We start from the raw sequence: 18,564 nt of genomic DNA on the forward strand, positions 1-18,564 counted from the left end.
TACCAAAAATAATCTACGTTTTGTAGTTATTCAGCAAAATCATGCAACAAACAAGCAACTGGGGTAAAGTTGTTGATGCATTGTTTTGATGAATACGAATAACAAACTTCCTTTTGCAAGTAAAATGAGTTGATAATTGTGATAACTTGTTCTAGCTAATGTTACTTATTCTTAATCACATAAAAAAAGTCAAAACCACACATTTATATTTTCATTTTATTTTAAAAGGAATACTGATCATCTCATTCCCAAACCTGACTTCACCGATAATATGGTTCCATTTTATCACAAACAAGATGCAGGTTACCAAGACTGAAAACATGATTATGGAAAATGTCCAAATCTAGACATATTTAAAAGTGGCATTTTAACTAAACAATAGTTTTCTTACACAGGCCCTTTATGCAGCAGTTCTCATACACACACAGACACATGTAATGCTTTTCAGGTTTAGCATTTACCCAAACGTAAACACACACTCGCACAAAAGACAATCGGTATATAAAGACAGGCGGCTTAAGATTTGGTCCCATACAACCAGGAGGAGGCAGAGAAGGGCCCAGTTAAAGGGTTTGTATACAGTACCAAATAATACTTGTGATGGAATATAATTGGTTTCCTGCAGATATGGAGTACAGAAATATTTAAGCAAAAATGTTAGGTTGTTAAAGAACAGTCTTGTCTCCCATTGACTGAGGCTGCTTTTCTTGTTTAAATGGAAAAATGGTTTGAAATAAAAATAACAGACAAGTCCAAGTAAACATAAACATCAACAGTATCTCACATATAGTGTGAAAGGAAAGATTAATTGCACATAATGTTTGATTAAAATGTCTCAGAGATTGAATACCATAAAAAAAATGGCAGTTACTTAAACCCGATAAAACTTAAAACATAACATAAATGTACATTTACATTTTTTTAGTCTTTACAAATGAGGATTTTTTTTTTCTTAAAGTGAAAAAAAAAAGTAATAAGAGCTGCAGAGTATTAAAAAATAAAACATAGGATCTGTGTACAGCATGTTTTTAAAATAAACCTTTGCTCTTCTTCAGGTTCTTCTGCTTCCAGTTTGGCAGGGCATTAAACTCAACCCGACTCATCTCAAAAAGCGTCTGTAGGAAAACAAAAAGGACACACAGATGTAAGCATACAGTTCTGTTTTTTAGTCAATCATTACCTGGAGTGAGAGGGTGTCACCTTGAAGTCCTGGTCTGATAGGTAGTCCTCCAGCCGTAAAGGATCCACTCCCTCTGGAAGAGGCTTCCTGGTCAGCTCCTCGATGGAGTACTGCTCCTTATTTAGTTTGGAGAGCGCCTCCTTCACCAGGATCACTTTGGTCTTGGAGCTTCCAGCCTGAATTGAATTTTGGAAACACAAACATTGATATAAAACATTCAGATACAACAAGCAATAATAAAGAAGTAGTTTAAGTCACCTTAGATGTGATGCTGGTGTTCTTCTCCCAGTATGGGAAGATGTTTGTGAATGTCAGAGGCTCTAAGCCTGCGAGGACCAGGTAGGCCAGAGGGGGGCGCCGAGGATTCTTCTCTGTTAAAAAAAAAAAAAAAAATTATGTTATTCCATTCTTATTCTATTATTAAGCTCAAAGTTTATATTCCTCCTATTTTCTATCCTTTTATTAAAGGAACTGGACTTTTGCATATGCAGTGTAATTGTGTGGTCTTTAACCTTTGCAGTATTGCAGCACGGTCTCCATAGCGCACTTCCTCTCACTGTCCCAGCGCATCTTTGCGGATCCAGTGCACTGCGTGTCGTCAGGCTGCCAGCCCTGCCACAGATACACCTCCATCCGGTTGTCCAGAAGGAACAAGGCTGATGAAGGAGTGAGGAGACGGATGAGATACAAACCAGAGGGAGCAGATAGGCTGCTGCAAAGGTTTAACTCAGACTGGGACTGACTAGGAATCAAATATATAAAATTATGTTCTGTAATTTTTCCATCTGTGAATTGTTCGGGTTTTCTTATAATTTTCCTCCATAGTGAAGGCCTGTGACCAAACCGGTTTGTTCCTGAACGTTTCTACCAACACTAATGAGGGAAAAGAACCACCAGAATCTGTTAGACCAGATTCATCAAAGTGGAAAAATATGCTTTAGCCTTGAAGATGGACCTATTTATTTTCTTAGACTTGTTTATATTATTGTAAAATGTGGAAACTCATCTGTTAGTGCAGCTGGTTGACTGTTACCTGGCTGCTGTGCAGAGTAGAGGTTCTCCTGCAGGAAAGGCATGGCCATGACTCCCTCTGTCACCCTGGCAGGATACAGCTGCTCCTCCCCTTCAAAGAACCCCGAGCTGGCACTCAGTCGGAAGAGGCGGGGCGTGTAGTTGTACTTTCCAGGATCTTGACAACAAACACACCCTCACTGATGATCACTTCCTTCCACTTAGTACATTTCCTAAAGCCGTTCAGTTGCCCAACAGATCCTACCTTGCAGCATACAGTCGTAAGCTTTCTTGTCCTGCGGCCCTAACGCCTTCAAAAACTCTGCAGGTTCAGAACCTTCCTCCACCTCCTCCACCTTCAAATTACTGCTGCTGTTTAGTCCCAACTCTGAGGGACACCTTCAGAAACAAAGAATCTGTGAGTACCCTACAGAATAAACAATAGTTCTATATTGTAGAATTAGTTAAGATTTTTAGTTAAAACGCAAATAAATGTAAAGGGATTTGAAACCCTTTAAATTAGCTGTATTTTAACCCTGAATCTTACCTTAGCTTGAGTTTGTCTACTGCTCTGTTGGCCACCTTCCTGGCATCTGCATGTGACTTGCAACCATGCCACAAGAAGAGAAAACCTTTCTGAGCGTTAAGCAGCACCAGGCTGGCACGAGAACGCAGACTGGCTCGCTCACATGTCACCTCCAACAGGGAGGCCTCCACCTCTGCTTCACCGCGGACACAAAACAACCTCCAACTGTCTGGAAACAGAGCAGCGATGTCATGCAGACCACAACCTTTGTCTGTGGGTGTTCCATGTTTGTTTGTAAGTGTTGCAGTCTTGTTACTGAAATGTGTTATATAAAAAAAAAAAAAACTTGTATTGCTATCCAACAGTCTCTATGTTAAATTATGATACATAAAAGACAAAGGTCCCAAAAAAGCTATAAAAGGAGGGCTGAAAACATGGACTATGCAGAAAAACAGATTGGAATAAAAAATAAAAAAGGAAAGTAAACAAGGAATGGAAAGAAAGTGGCAAGAAAGTGTGGGCACAAGAAGGAGGGATGGAGATGAGGGAGGAGGAAAGGAAAGATGAAGGAAAGGAAGAATTTGCACAAAAAAAGATCAATAAACAAGATGAGGAAAGAAAGAAAGAAGGAAAGAAAAAATAGTGAAAATGCTGACAGCAGAGATTGAGGAAAGTAAGGGCACTAGAAAAGGACATTAGTAATAAAACTGAAAGACAAAGATAGAAGCAATAACAAATTGTAAGGAAGCAAATATATGAAAATAAAAGACTCACAATATTTAAACAATGGGAAAACTGCAAAAAATGTGAATCTCAAAAAGTAATTTTCTTCTTAAAATAAGTACAGTTTTTCTTAAACTTAGGAGGTAAGTGCCAATGGAGCAAGAAAATGTGCATTTAAAATAAGAAAAAAAAAAAACAATTGCATCGTCTTATTTCGACTGCATATTATCCAATTATCTTATTTTAAGAGCAAAAATCTCAATCTATTGGCAAATCGTCTTATTTACTTAAATTAAGAGTAAATCCACTTAAGACATTTTTACTTATTTCTACACTGTTTTTGCAGTAAACAAAGTCTAAAAATAAAAGTTGTTTAATTTCTGTCACTTATTTTTGAGCCAATACACAGAGCTAATATCCTAGAACCCATCTCTCCCTCCATCCATCTTAATACCTGCGCTGTTGGAGTTGTGGTCTCTGCTGCCTTTATGGATAACCAAACCTCCCTGGAAGAGCTGCAGGAAGCATGGAGGCTCTTTACCTTGAGTCACCAACACCTGCAAAGGAGAAACAAAGAGAAGGAAGGATGCAACTTTCAGTGAAGTAAATATTTCACTGAATTTTTCAGGATTTGGATCCTTGCCAGTTGAAATTGAAATGTAGAAAATGTTTAATTGATAGTGACTTTGTGAGGAACTAAGCCCACCTGTGACCCCCGGTGGCTGCCCAGCTCCACGGTCATCAGAGCTGACGTTCCTTTTTCACTGGCGCTGGAGTGACGACCTTGCCAAAAAAAACAAGCAATCCTCTCTCTGCCAGGAGCGGCTGCACTTAGCTCTCCGGGTTTCTGTCGTTTCCCCACTGATGTGATCGAGCAAATCCACGGTGAGAGACATCGAATGAATCAGTGGCCCTGCTCCCGTTTCCAGGTTCATCATCTGCTAAATGCACTTCTTTTAACATGACTCACCAAGTGTTGTGACGGAGTATTTCCAGCGGATGATGTAGGCGTCGCCTTCATGAAGCTGGCCGACGCTCTCCTCAGGCACTTCCTCCTCTCCATGCTCCTTAATGTGCCAAGCTTCCACTGCAACAGTGGCCAGCTCTGCCTGCCTTCCATCCTCGTTCCTCACCAGGCCGTAACCACGCTGCACATTCACTCCTTCCAGAACGGTCTTCACTGGCTCTGCTTCGTTGTCCAGCAGGGCTTTGGCATCACATGGTTGTAGTTCCAAGTCGAAAGGGGAGCGTGGGGCAAAGTGTTCTGGACTCTGAAGAAACGAGAACATAAAAAAAAGAAAGTCAAATGTCAGTTCTGTTTTTGCTACTTTACACATTTAAAAGAGTGCTGGAAAATAGTTCTACAACAAGAAAAAAACTTTTCTTTTTTTTGCTGTTTCTAAATCTAGAATGGATCTTTTTGCCTTTAAACTCTTGTAACCATAATTTATGAACTTTGGTAGCAAAACCTTAAATAGAGAGATAGTCCTTATGTTTTATGATAACATTTTCCTTATATTTTTAAAAATATTATAATATAATCCTGTTCCAACCACTTCAATCTACTCCAATCAGGTTTCCATTTCAAGCTGCAGAAAAGCTGATCCTCACAGCATAAGGCTGCCACCGTCATCACAGAGTGGATAAGGATTTCAGAATGATTATTCCCCAACTTTAGTATTTTTTTTAAATTATTTTCTTATGTTGTCTTGCCTTTCTTCCATTAAGAAGTAATTTTGCTTGATAAGAATATTCCCACTGAGGGACAATAAGACTATTCTATTAGTTGTTATTATATTAGTTATCCCAAGAACAGACTGGTGGGCATTTCTTATTACTACTCATCACTTTGAAGTTGCGATGTAACAAAAACTAAAAGTAAACTGCAAATAGGATATCTGAACAGTCATTTCATAGAGTTAACAGAACAGTTTAAAAAACAAGCTTATATTTTGTTAAATATGTATCAGGAAATTTTTTATTTTTTTCCACGGCTGGTTAATCCACGTCCAGAGAGTAAAAAGCTATACAGAGATCATTCCAACCATTTGCATTTCCATCCCCACAACACATACTCACCTCAACTAAGGGACTAAATGTGGTGTTAAGTGAACAGGATTAAGGAAAACAAAGCACTTTCTGGACCTGGATTATCCACCACAGATTTTTTTCCTGCAGAGCCATCTGAAGCATCATTTTGAAATGCTTGAGTTGTACTTATTTAGCTGAATGAATAAATCTACACTGAAAAAAAAGAAAATTTAAAAAGGTATTTTTTTCTTAAGATAAGTGCATTTGTTCTTGAATTGAGGAGGTAAGTAAGACACTTTGCCAATGGAACAAGACAATTTACATTTAAAATAAGAACAATTGCATTGTCTTATTTCAAGTGCATATTATCTAATTGTCATATTTTAAGAGTAAAAATAGTCATTCCATTTGTAAATAATCTTATTTGTCGACTCAAATTAAAGCTAAATACACTTAATTTAAGAAATCTTTACTTATTTGTAGATCCTTTTTCTAGTGTACCAGCTGAGTTGTACAGGTGAACAGGTCACAAAAGACAACAAACCATGAAAACAGGAATGACTCTGAACTGCTTTATGACAGCATTCACTGGTGATGGGTTTAACGTATAAAGAAAAGTCAGTTTGACTCTTCCCTACCTTTATTTCCTCTGTTTGAGCAGCTTCCTCTTTCTTCCTCTCAGCCCAGTCGAGGAACTTCTCCCTGAACAGAGACGTCTCATTGTGCTCGGACAGCCGGCCAAACAGAGTCCAGCTCGGACGTCCTTCCCCCTTCCTGCAGGTCAAACACAAGCGCACTTACAGACATTCAACTCTGTGCTCAGCTGTACTGAAGCTGTCACACCACTAGGGGGCTGCAGAAACCCAATAAATACTATTTTAGCAATTTCTCTATATTTATGCAATGTAAAAAAAACATTATTCCAGGATGTCTAATGGTACCATATAAAAGAAAAAAATGCTGTGTTATATTTCATTTCTCATACTCACTGAGGCACATCCTTGTTTGTGCAGGAGGCATCTAGGGGGTTGACCCTGCAGCTGCTGTAGTCGTAGCTGCCACTGTAGAGTTGTTTGCCCAGTTTGACTGCTACTTTTCTGTCACCCAAGGGCACATCTTTTCCATGCCATACATACACTTCGCTGCCAAAGTCAAATACTAATACCTAGCATGTGATAGCAGGAGAAAGCATGTTGGGAAAATAAATTCAACAACTTACAAAAACACATTAATGCAGGAAACATTGTAAATCAGTGATTTGTAGATGTTCAGCAGATAGAGGTGCACCAATCTGGCTTCTACTCGCTGATTTTGATTTGTGATCTCCTCAGAAATCTGTCTGTTTATGTGTCAAAGCACATAACTATGAGCTTTATGTAAATATTAGGCTGTTTGATTGGTGCATTTACAGGTGAAGCCACATGTTTCCTAATTTTGAGTCTATTATTAATAGTAAATAAACAAGAAATTAAGAGAAAGCAATGGGGAAGACTTAAAGTAAAAGGTGCCATTTATGAGGTCCCAATATTTAAGACTGATCGAAACTTAATTCGAAATCAAAAGCTTACATAAAAAAAAGTATGGTGTCAAGACTTTTATAATTCAAGGTAAACACCTTAAACACATCCAATTCTTTATTTAAAGTGATGCAAAGAAGAATATGCATCATCAAATGTATCATGATGAGAATTTCAGAAGTGACTCAAAAAACACCAACAAACTATTCAGGATGAATACCCGAAAAAAGAGCATTGGGTGTGAATAAATGTCTGGTTTCACTCGTAAAATCAGAAAATGGTAAACAAAAATAATAAATAATAATAAACATTTATCAAAACCATTCCAAATAAAGTATCATTTCCATATGAAGACATGCAGGTATTACCAATCAAGAGGAAATGTGATTATTACAATAACTGGTTGGTGAAGATGCTGTTATGTATTTCTAACATTGCCCACAGATCGTTTATCAGATTTATCATAAATTAATCTCCAGGTGAACCATTTTACCTCTTTAGAATCGAGCAAAGACACACTGGGGATGGAAGCCCAAGCGTCCTCATGAGGCACCAGTTTGTCTCCCTGGAGTCTGTAAACGCCATTAGAGTCTACAACTCCACTCTCATACAGCTCGTCCTCCTCTGGATCCCCTGCCCCTGTAATAATTCCCACGGTAACACGATTGCAGTACTTGAACCAGAGTCTGTGTTCACTGGGGCTAACATGTGGTTTCATACCTCTGTATTTGGTCTTTCCTCCAAGCAAGCTCCAGAACTCTTTGGCCCATCTACTCTCAGTGTTTATGCCTTCCTCCAGCACAGACACCTGGGGAGCCTTACAGCCCAGGTCCCGTTTGGCCTGAACAAAAGACGCCATCTCTGATGCCTGGCAACATAAAGCATAAATAACACATTATACATGTGCAAAAGTGGACGATTTACCAAATGAGAAGACAGGGCTCCAAGCAGGATGGATCCAGTGGAATCCTGTCCTAGATTAGCGCCAGACAGTCTGCTATCAGTCTGAGGCATCTCAAATTGTGCAATACATGCATGCTAACTTGCAGCATCTTGAAAAAAGGCATAAATAATATGCAGAGCCTCATCTGTAGCTTTCAAATTCATTCAGAAATCAAAGTTTAAAGTATACTAAATTTCTTATCACTCTTATTAGTAATGACTAATAACTTTTATTCTAAAGTCTGCACCATATTGGTTTTATGTTGTGCAATGCTAAACCTGATGACAGTCACACTATATTTACAAGGGCCATCGGACTGGCTCTGCTTCATTCTCCTCTGTAGTTTGTCTGCAACAAAAGCAGACTATAAAATAGAATCCAACTAAAAAAAAAAATCAAACACAATGGTTGCAGTCAGACTGTTTTCATATTTTGCATTTTCTTATGCTAACATCTGTAGAAATGATAAGAGGAAGATAAAATAGCTACTAGCATAACATTCTATTTTAGAAAAAGCCTGCAGAAATCTAATCAAGGAGTAACAAAAGCAATACAAAGAAAACAAGATGTGTATTTTTGTTTGCTTAATGGTCTAGCAGGTTTCCCACAGAAGGACTTTGTTTTCTGTAATAGAGATGAATCATCAGGTGTGCTGTTACCTGTCCAAACTTGTCAATACAAGTTGTAAACCCCCTTTTCAGGAACTAAACAGCTTATGATTCTTTGTGTGAAGGTTAGTACCTTTGCTTTCTCAATGACGTTGGCAAATTCTCCGCTCCACATAAAACAGTTCTTTGGGGTTATAAGGAGGAAGCAGTCCCCACTGTTCAGTGAGCGAGCTGTCGGCTCCACCAAGCGCACCTGGATGTGCCTCCGACCTGTGGACAATGAAAGCTTTCACTCACATAATCACGGTCCCTAAACGCTTTTCGTTGGAAACCACAGCTTTTTCTAAATTCGTGAACTCTCAGTCGTCCACGTTTATTTAGATGTCTATTAATCTATGGCAATTCATTTTCAAAATGGGAGGGATTTAAATGCTCTTTTGAGAGATACTAGACATTGGAACGAAGACCAGTAAGGGTAAAAGATAGGAAATAAAGAAGGGATTTAAGCAAGGTGTTGGAAATTAGGACAGAAAACAAGGAAAGAAGAAATAAAGGAAACAAGTTAAAAAGTGGAATAGGAACACAGAACGAAAAAAAAAAGAAGGGCAGGGAAGGAAAGATGGAATGGAATAAAGGATTAGAGTTGAAGGTCAAAAGAAAAACTTCTGGAAACACAAATATTCCTTAAATTTAGTATTCAAACTCGAGAGGAGCCCTTAATGAAACTAGCTGTAAAACCGACTTAACAGAAAATTAATACCTTTTGATTCTTGATTAATAACCCGCCCACTTTCTCTAGTTATGCTATGTTCAGACCGCAAGAGCTACAAGCAGCAAAAAAGCTTCTGCTGCTTCGTTTTTAATGCTTGTTTAAATTAAGGTAAGAGGAGCGTCAAGAGCAGCTTTGACGCTCCTGAAGCGCGTCCAGTAAAGTGTGTCCAGATGCGTCTGATGCTTCTGCTGCTCCTGTGTTCAATACCAGAGAATGGCTTTGTTATATTTGCTGTTTTAAGGGGGTAAAAGTAGTTTGAATATGTTTTTAAGTGAGTAAGTCCACCTGAAAACTTTATCTTTGCAGTTTATCAAGTTAATTAGTTAAAATTAGTTTTCCACTAATGTTTGCAGCGGCTGGAAGGCTTTTTTAAATGTATGTAATCCAAACTGCAGGCAACAGAATAATAAAATCAAGCATATTTTCCCGGCAGGTTTTGTTTCAGAGGAGTGATCATAGCGGTCTGCATCAGCAGCGCTGCGTCTGTCTCCCTGCCAGCTCCCAGATCCTTTTCTCTTAGCAAGCAGCAAGAGTTAATGTTTTCCAACTCCAGCAATTGCTGATTTTTCAGCGCGTCCTGCTCAGATGCTCATTAACGCTCTGCTCCTGCTTCTCAAAACCCTCATCAAGCAGGACCTTTAGCTGCGCCTTGATGCACATCAACCATTGACTTTGCATGTAAACTAGCTGCTTCTGCTGCCTCTAGTGCATGCGGTCTGAACGTAACATTAAGTTGGGGTCATCATTCTTTTCCTATATATGGATTACACAAACTTTAACTTCTGTTGTGTTTTCTGACCTTTGATGCGAATGAGCATGAGCTTGTGAAAAGGCACCGCACTGTTGTTAGTAACGACCTCCATGGACTTCACACTGCGCAGGTTGACCTTGCGAAAGTTTTCCTTGCTGGCGAGCCCAGCCAAAGCCACGTCTGCCAAGTTGGAATGCTTTGCCACTTTGTGTGAAAGGAAAGAATAGGAGAAAAGGTGATTTTAATTTCTAAGAAAAATTCTTTCAAACAACTATGTCTATCTAACACACAAGTTGTTTTTAACACGGCTCTATTAGACCAGTCATGCTTTTTAAAATTAATTTGTTCATGAGGGCTCTACTATTCACACCACTTATGTTGTAATCATGCCTACTTCCACAAATGCAACCTATGAAAAGGAGGCTGAGGTTAGTGCAGTCTGAAGAAAATCTACAGATAAACTAAAACAGAAACAGGCAAACAACAGAAATCAGCCAGCAGCTGACAGGACATCATCAAATACACCCAACTGGTGTCCATTTTTATTAGCAGGTTAGCAGTTATGTCTAAACATTAATCTAAGGTGATGAATTGAAAAAAAACTTAGAATACTGCTTTTTTTTTTTTTTTACCATCATCTAACCCTCTCCATAACCTTGTAACCAATCAGCCTACTGTGTTCTTTGATCTTCATGATGTTGTTTCCTGTCTTTTATTTTTTAATAAAACTTTTAAGCCTTCATAAAAAAGCCAATTCTATACTCAGATTAAAAATTTGCTAATTAAGCAACTTTTAATTCCTTTTAAGGGTATCAAAATGTTGTAAAGTTTAAGGGGTGTGAACACTTCTGCAAAGCCCTGTACATATTCTCTTTTAACTTATTTACTTAACGTTTTTGATTCTAAGTTGTATGTAGCAACTTCAACTGAAGCAAGTCTGAGATTGTCTCTATTGTTTGGATTGTAATCCAGTATATCAGCCAGATTGCTTTAGGTAAACACCTTATTTACTTTAGAGGAATATAAGAATCTTACTTCTCTCCACTTGAATCCTCTTGGTCTCCACAGACGCCACATTAAGCCTTTGCTCAGTGTAAACCTGCCGAATGTCGTTGCGAGCAGCGAGAGCACGTAGCGGATTTCTGGAACCTTGGTTCCTTCGGGCCGGTCGCACCGCCCGCTTGTGTTCTGCAACAGCTGAGGTTAGCCTAAAGGCAAAGTCCAACAAAAAAGTACTACATGAAACTAATATTCTTAAAGAAAACATGGTTTTACTTTACAGTGCTTATGAAGAGAAAAACGTATGTTTTTTTTTTACATTTGTGATGATAAAGACTGAGTTTTTACAACATAACAGATTCTCAGATCTGAAAGAAAGCAGTAAATATCTTCCCACACAGGCTTTCATCATATGATGAGGAAGATATTGCAGTTATTGCATAAGCTCTTCTGGATTAATAGAGAGAAACAAGTGGGATTCTTTTAAACTAACTTTGGAGTATCTGCCTGGATCTCACTCAGGTCTTCCTCTGTCAAAACCACGCTGGACTCCAGAAGAGTGGAAGGCGAGACAGTTTTGTAGAAGTTTCCAAACGTCTCCTCGTCATCCAGGGTCATCACTTCTTTCTCCATCTCCGCTGTCACCTCGATGGTGGATGACTTGGTTTTGCTCACACCTTACCCCCAAAGACCCAGGAAGAAATTTAGGAAACAAACAGGAATAATGGACGCGAAAAAAAAAAAAAAAAACATAAAACACAGCGTTTATATTCCCATCCAGACTAGGACAATGTTTCTGTAATATTCCCAACTGCTAAATAAAGCAAGAGTAAATTGTACTTTGCAAAAGTAGATAAAAAATAAGAGCTGCTGCTAGGGCTGGGTATTGTTAAAAAAATTTCGGTTCCGGTACCAATACCGATACCTTCACTTCGATACCGGTTCCTGAACGATACTTTTTTCGATACCAGTTTTATAATATCAATTCGAAAAAAAAGAAAATTACACAACATAAAAAAGTACAAATCTTGAGTTTTATTTTAAGCTCTGTTTTTCCATTTACATTTTTCCTCTTACATAAAAAAATAAATAATTCAGTGTCTAATATTCACTGTTACATTGTGAGGACCTTTTTACTTAGCAGTTTTCCTTTAGAAAAATTACCATGTCTGACAAACAAGCCCGTTGAATGGGATCCTACTGACAGCGCACCGCTGGTATGGGGGGGGTCTGAGCGGCTCCGACAGAAATATTGAAGGCAGGATGAACTGACTGCACTGATTACGTTTTCAGGTGGATTTTCCCACTTAAAAACATAATAAAACTACTTTATTCCCACTGATCACAGCAAATATAGCTGCAAGGCAAATAAAGGATAGAGTAGCTCCGCCCAACGCGCGTCTGACCCACTTTGCGACCGCGCAGCCAGAGCAGCAAAGCTTCTTCAGCAGCGCGTCAGAAGCTGGTACAAGCAGCAAAAATGAAGCAGCAGACGAGATTTTGCTGCTCTTGCTGCGTCCAGTTTGAAAGCAGCATGATTCACTCCGCTCTGGCTTTGCTCTGCCCACGGGCTGCTGAGAGGAGGATGGTCGCGCTGGCTGCGGTCCGCTCTTCTTGCAGTCAAACACAGAGCGACTTTCTGCTCTTAAATTATTTCCGTGCACGATGTATTGCATTGTGCACTATTAGCATCAGTCTTAATAAAGTGAAGCCGCACTTTTGACCTGGGGGGCATTTTAAAGGGGTTCCGCGACGCTGCAACCAGTTCACAAAAGATACACATGAACCCTGGCTGTAGGCGTGACCACCTGTGTATTTTTCCTGGATGACGCAATCACCTTAAGTGTTCCAGCCAATCACCGAAACTTGGTACCGAAAGACGAGGCATGTTTCGATACTCTGTAGAACCGAAGCATTTCGGTCGGTACCATAAAAGTACCGAAGTTCGGTACCCAGCCCTAGCTGCTGCACATGACATTGGTAATCAATATCAGTGTGTGCATATTTGATATTACAAACAACTGCTTGGAATTAATTATTGATGGTTATATTTCAAAAGTCATGAATCCATGCATTGCTGGGTGAAGTGTGTTTGCATTAGTTCCCTAAAACACATTATGCTAGCGGTCACAGAGAGAGCAGGAACCAAGGTAATATGAGAAAAAGAATGAAAAAAGGGGATTCATCTCAAGCACAATGTGACACATGTGGAGCCCTGATGTGAAAAAAAAAACACTTAAGCATATTCATAGTGATTCAAAATAAAAATAAAAAGTATATTAAAATATATTGTACCTTTACTGTGGAGTTTGTCAAGGAAGGACTCCAACTTGTCGAGGCGTTTATCCCCCTCCACTTTGACGTCGCTCCTTGTGGAGATTTCTGCCCAGTGGACAAAAAGAGTTATTCATTAGGAGTTTTCAAGACACATAAACTAATCCAGACAATTTCAAATGTGTGGGTTTCTAATAACATTTTTTAAATTATTTATGTGATTTAAGCTTGCAGGTTGGGGCACATCAATCTGCCTCCTTAAACCTCCAATATCGGCTCAAAGAGACAAAAGCATTGCAGTTAAAATAGAGTCCCAGACAATACCTTCATGTGGTTTCACAGGTGTGGCGCTGGACTTCTTTAGAGAGATGATAGGTGACTCGTCCTTAGACACGAGACCTGGTGCAGCACAACATGATTGTTATTTCTATTCAGGTTCTTCAAAGATCTGATCTATTAGGAAGTAGCTCAGGTCATATCTTGTTTTTCTTTGTATTTTTTTTTTCCCCCTTTTCCTGGAGGAAGCGCTGATTTGCAGTTTTCATTTAGAAATGTTTTGCAAAACAAACTAGTTAACCTGATACTGCTGCAAAACTGCACATAGGATGATTGAAGAAATTTACCTTTCTTTGCCATTCTTCCAGCCACGGTGAACTGAACTGAGTCATTGGCTGCTCCTTTGCCTTTGCTCTTCCACTGCTCTTCCTTGTCTTTCAGGACCTTCATCCTTTCTGCCAGTGACATCTTGGGCTCCAGATCGACGTTGGACTGCTGTTGGATTTAGATAAAATTCAGTTAGGACTGCCAACACTTTGGTTTTGATAAATGCCAAGGAGAGAATTTCATTCAACATTCATAGAATTTTACACACTGACAGATTAACAAGGAAGAAACCATGTTTGACAAACAAGAAGCATTCATTTAAAATGTGCTGTGCCAACCAGTGATCTAAACTTGATTTTGTCTGTTTACAACCACAAACCTTTCTTATATTTTATGAATGATATCACCATAAAGAAGCTTATTATACTAAAAGTCTGGTGTGTTTATGTATTCAGCCCCTCCTAACAAATATTCTATTATTCGAATTACTTTTTGCAAAACTTACTGCTGTATATATTTTTTGGGAATGTCTCTACCAGCTGTGCAAACCTGATAACTGATTTAACTCCAATTTAACTCCATCTCTGAGTCAATGTTAACCAGCTTTAAGTGTGCAATAGCATCATGACAAAACCATGATGCATTAAGGTTGGTATGTAATGTTAGTCTTTGCATGCATCTCATTTAACAGCCTTAACATCTGTTAGCAACCTCATCCATATGTTAGTTGTGCCGCATGTGTTGTTGGCAGCCAACTGAAAAGCTTCTTTTGAATTATTTTCCTCTACCATATGGGGGTGTGACATGCACAACAAATAGCTGTCATGTCAACTGATTTTCTCAAACTGAGCTGATGGACCCCACAGCTCCAGAGTTTCCAATGACTATTTGAATGCTGTGGTGATAAATGTTTACACCCGCTCTGCCCGTCTTTTCAATTACCACAACTCATTTCTGGATGATGGATTAGACTGTGCTTGGTGAGCTTTTCAGCGTTCCAAATCTCGTACTTTAAACTTTTCCACAACTTTACTCTTAAGTCTGCTGTGATACAACGTCTTTATACCACTGATACTTTCACAAAAAACTGTATAATTAGTTAGGATCAAAACACATTTAAAAAGACCTAATTGTAGGGGACTCTGAAAGGCATGTTTGTTGCACTTGATTTTATTTTGGTGTATCAGAGAACAAAAGGTCAAATAATGTGAATAATTTTGAATTGTCCTTTGTGGCTCTGTTTCACAAAGCAAAGTAAAGGTTCAATAGTGGTTCCTAGAATTTCAAAAAGTATAATGAGATGCTGACCTCATCAGACTCCTCTCCTGTGGAGCCAACTACCAGTTTAAGTCTGTGAGGCAGACAGCCTGTCTAATTTTAAGAATAGCCTTAAAACTTTCCATTTTGACAGAGCTTATAGTTAGAATAACTCAGGTTATCCTGAGCTATCTCTAAAGTTATGCTGCTATAAGGTTAGAATGCTGGAGGACATAGGGACCTCTTTATATCTTTCAATCTCTTTTCTCCCATTCTCAATATCAGTATTTAATTCTGCAGATAGAAAACTCTAAATGGACTGAGTTATCTGATTGGATTGCCTTCAGATAGCATGTGTTGTAAATTGGTCCAATAAAAAAAGAAAAAAAAAAAAAAAAATCAACTAAACTATAATGGCATTGTTTGTAGACGTTGTTGGTAACTGTACATGATTAAATTTAAAAAATGTATTTCAAGTTGAAAACTTTTGAAAAGATATGCATTTATAGAGAATATACAATATAAAATACTTAAATGTATGAACTACAGGTGCTGGTCATAAAATTAGAATATCATGAAAAAGTAGATTGATTTCAGTAATTCCATTTAAAAAGTGAAACTTGTATATTATATTCATACATTACATACAAACTCATATATTTCAGATGTTTATTTTGTTTAATTTTGATGATTACAAATGACAACAAATGAAAATCTCAAATTCATCATATCAGAAAATTAGAATATTACTGAAGACCAATAAAAACAAAGGATTTATAGAAATGTTGGCCAACTGAAAAGTATGAACATGAAAAGTATGAGCATGTACAGCACTCAGTATTTAGTTGGGCCTCCTTTGGCCTGTATTACTGCAGCAATGCGGCGTGGCATGGAGTCGATCAGTCTGTGGCACTGCTCAGGTGTTATGATAGCCCAGGTTGCTCTAATAGTGGCTTTTAGCTCTTCTGAATTGTTGGGTCTGGTGTATTGCATCTTCTTCTTCACAATACCCCATAGATTTTCTATGGGGTTAAGGTCAGGAGAGTTTGCTGGCCAATTAAGAACAGGGATACCATGGTCCTTCAACCAGGTACTGGTAGCTTTGGCACTGTGTGCAGGTGCCAAGTCCTGTTGGAAAATGAAATCTGCATCTCCAAAAAGTTGGTCAGCTGCAGGAAGCATGAAGTGCTCTAAAACTTCCTGGTATGTGGCTGCGTTGACCCTGGACCTCAGAAAACACAATGGACCAACACCAGCAGATGACATGGCACCCCAAACCATCACTGACTGTGGAAACTTTACACTGGACTTCAAGCAACGTGGATGAAGTGCCTCTCTTCTTTTCCTCCAGACTCTGGGACCTTGATTTCCAAAGGAAATGCAAAATTTACTTTCATCAGAGAACATGACTTTGGACCACTCACCAGCAGTCCAGTCCTGTTTCTCTTTAGACGCTTCTGACGCTGTCTGTGGTTCAAGAGTGGCTTGACACAAGGAATGCGACAGCAGAAACCCATGTCTTTCATACGTCTGTGTGTGGTGGTTCTTGAAGCACTCACTCCAGCTGCAGTCCACTCTTTGTGAATCTCCCCCACATTTTTGAATGGGTTTTGTTTCACAATCCTCTCCAGGGTGCGGTTATCTCTCTTGCTTGTACACTTTTTTCGACCACATCTTTTCCTTCCCTTCGCCTCTCTATTAATGTGCTTGGACACTGAGCTCTGTGAACAGCCAGCCTCTTTAGCGATGACCTTTTGTGTCTTGCCCTCCTTGTGCAAGGTGTCGATGGTCGTCTTTTGGACAACTGTCAAGTCAGCAGTCTTCCCCATGATTGTGTAGCCTATAGAACTAGACTGAAAGACCATTTAAAGGCTTTTGCAGGTGGTTTGAGTTAATTAGCTGATTAGAGTGTGGCACCAGGGGCCATCAATTTTGAACCTTTTCACAATATTCTAATTTTCTGATATGATGAATTTGAGATTTTCATTTGTTGTCATTTGTAATCATCAAAATTAAACAAAATAAACATCTGAAATATATGAGTTTGTATGTAATGTATGAATATAATATACAAGTTTCACTTTTTAAATGGAATTACTGAAATCAATCTACTTTTTCCTGATATTCTAATTTTATGACCAGCACCTGTATATCAGCAAAAATAACTTAACTTTCCACACGCATGCCAGGGGGTATTGTTTTCATTTGAGGCCTATGATTCAAAAGTAAAAGTTATTTCTTAGGCTCCATACACTACCTGGAACTTGGCAGCGCTGTTTGCAGTCAATAAAAATACCCTCCTCATAAACATTTGAAGAATTTTAAGTTTACACGAGAAATATTTCTGCTGCACAGTTTTTCATCACAGTAGTACGTTGAAGCAGAAGCAGAGCCCTTTGCAAAACAAAAATGCTTTGAACAAAGGACACACCAAGAATTAATTTACTAATTCCTCATTTTTTGTGCATTAATAAGAAACATAAAGCATTTGTTTACTTCAGACTAGATGTAACACAACACATACTACTTGAACTTAAAGTAAAAGACAAACTAAAGTTCAGGATTCCTGCAGCTTAACAGTGCGTATGAGTCCCAGCGGACAATTTTTTTTGTGGCTGAATGCTGATCTGTGGGATCTCCTGACTGTCGTCATCTTTACGCTCTGCAGAGTCACTTTAAACATTTGCAGATGTCTGCAACTTTAAAGGGGAACATGTCAGGCTGAAGCAGTGTGAGGCACTCTGGTATGGGAAATAAATGCATTGCTGATCCTGATTTTTTTTTAATCATCACAACGAGGCTGATTGCATTATGACAGAATGATTGGAAGAGAAAAGAGAAGTACATAGTATATTTATTCAGCAACAATGCATTTATGTAAAGCTGGTGATTTTTAGATGAAGGAGGCCCCAAAAAACTGACAACAGCCACTAGTTTTATTCTTTAGTTTTGTCTAGTAACGAGACATTTATCAAAGCAGACATTTACAAGAAGCTATTGTTTCTTGAGTCTCTCAACAGAGTGCAGTAGAGACTTTTAAACTTTCTATTTAAAAAATGGGATCCTCCCTGTCCAGATCTATAGAGGCAGATTGAACGAAAGCAGACTGAACACCATGTAAAAGTCAAGAATGTTTCCCAGGTCATCATTAGAGTGATATGAGAAAAGAAAACGTTCAAGGATTCCCAAAGGATCTAAAAGACTTGGACACAAAGACAACCTGATACACTGCAACTATTTACAATCCTCTCTCGCTTCCTTAAAAACACAAATGTAAAACAGATCTGCCAAGTTAGATCGCCTATCAGGGGGTTTAGCCTCTCAGGGTGAATCGACTCTACATCATAAATAAATTGAGCCTACCTACTG

General features: G+C 38.7%; 1 protein-coding gene across 2 annotated transcripts in view; it reads right to left on the bottom strand.

The window, feature by feature from the left end:
• Positions 1-202: 202 nt before the first annotated feature.
• The window catches only part of svild (supervillin d), a 69,171-nt gene continuing 50,809 nt past the window's right edge, over positions 203-18,564 (bottom strand). For both annotated transcript variants that reach the window (XM_038298814.1, XM_038298815.1), the window contains exons 9-29: positions 13,959-14,106; positions 13,660-13,734; positions 13,357-13,443; positions 11,555-11,738; positions 11,098-11,270; positions 10,111-10,266; positions 8,673-8,809; positions 7,709-7,856; positions 7,482-7,627; positions 6,461-6,636; positions 6,110-6,245; positions 4,411-4,711; positions 4,147-4,301; positions 3,895-3,997; positions 2,739-2,946; positions 2,457-2,590; positions 2,214-2,369; positions 1,693-1,836; positions 1,439-1,551; positions 1,201-1,356; positions 203-1,115 (exon numbers count right to left, since the gene is read on the bottom strand). In XM_038298814.1, the coding sequence (XP_038154742.1) occupies positions 1,029-1,115; positions 1,201-1,356; positions 1,439-1,551; positions 1,693-1,836; positions 2,214-2,369; positions 2,457-2,590; positions 2,739-2,946; positions 3,895-3,997; positions 4,147-4,301; positions 4,411-4,711; positions 6,110-6,245; positions 6,461-6,636; positions 7,482-7,627; positions 7,709-7,856; positions 8,673-8,809; positions 10,111-10,266; positions 11,098-11,270; positions 11,555-11,738; positions 13,357-13,443; positions 13,660-13,734; positions 13,959-14,106 (3,123 nt within the window). In that variant the 3' untranslated portion in view covers positions 203-1,028. The remainder of the gene's footprint in view (positions 1,116-1,200; positions 1,357-1,438; positions 1,552-1,692; positions 1,837-2,213; positions 2,370-2,456; positions 2,591-2,738; positions 2,947-3,894; positions 3,998-4,146; positions 4,302-4,410; positions 4,712-6,109; positions 6,246-6,460; positions 6,637-7,481; positions 7,628-7,708; positions 7,857-8,672; positions 8,810-10,110; positions 10,267-11,097; positions 11,271-11,554; positions 11,739-13,356; positions 13,444-13,659; positions 13,735-13,958; positions 14,107-18,564) is intronic.

The sequence above is a fragment of the Cyprinodon tularosa genome, unplaced genomic scaffold (genome assembly GCF_016077235.1).
Source record: "Cyprinodon tularosa strain WSP-4 unplaced genomic scaffold, ASM1607723v1 ctg416, whole genome shotgun sequence".
Classification (NCBI taxonomy): Eukaryota; Metazoa; Chordata; class Actinopteri; order Cyprinodontiformes; family Cyprinodontidae; genus Cyprinodon; species Cyprinodon tularosa.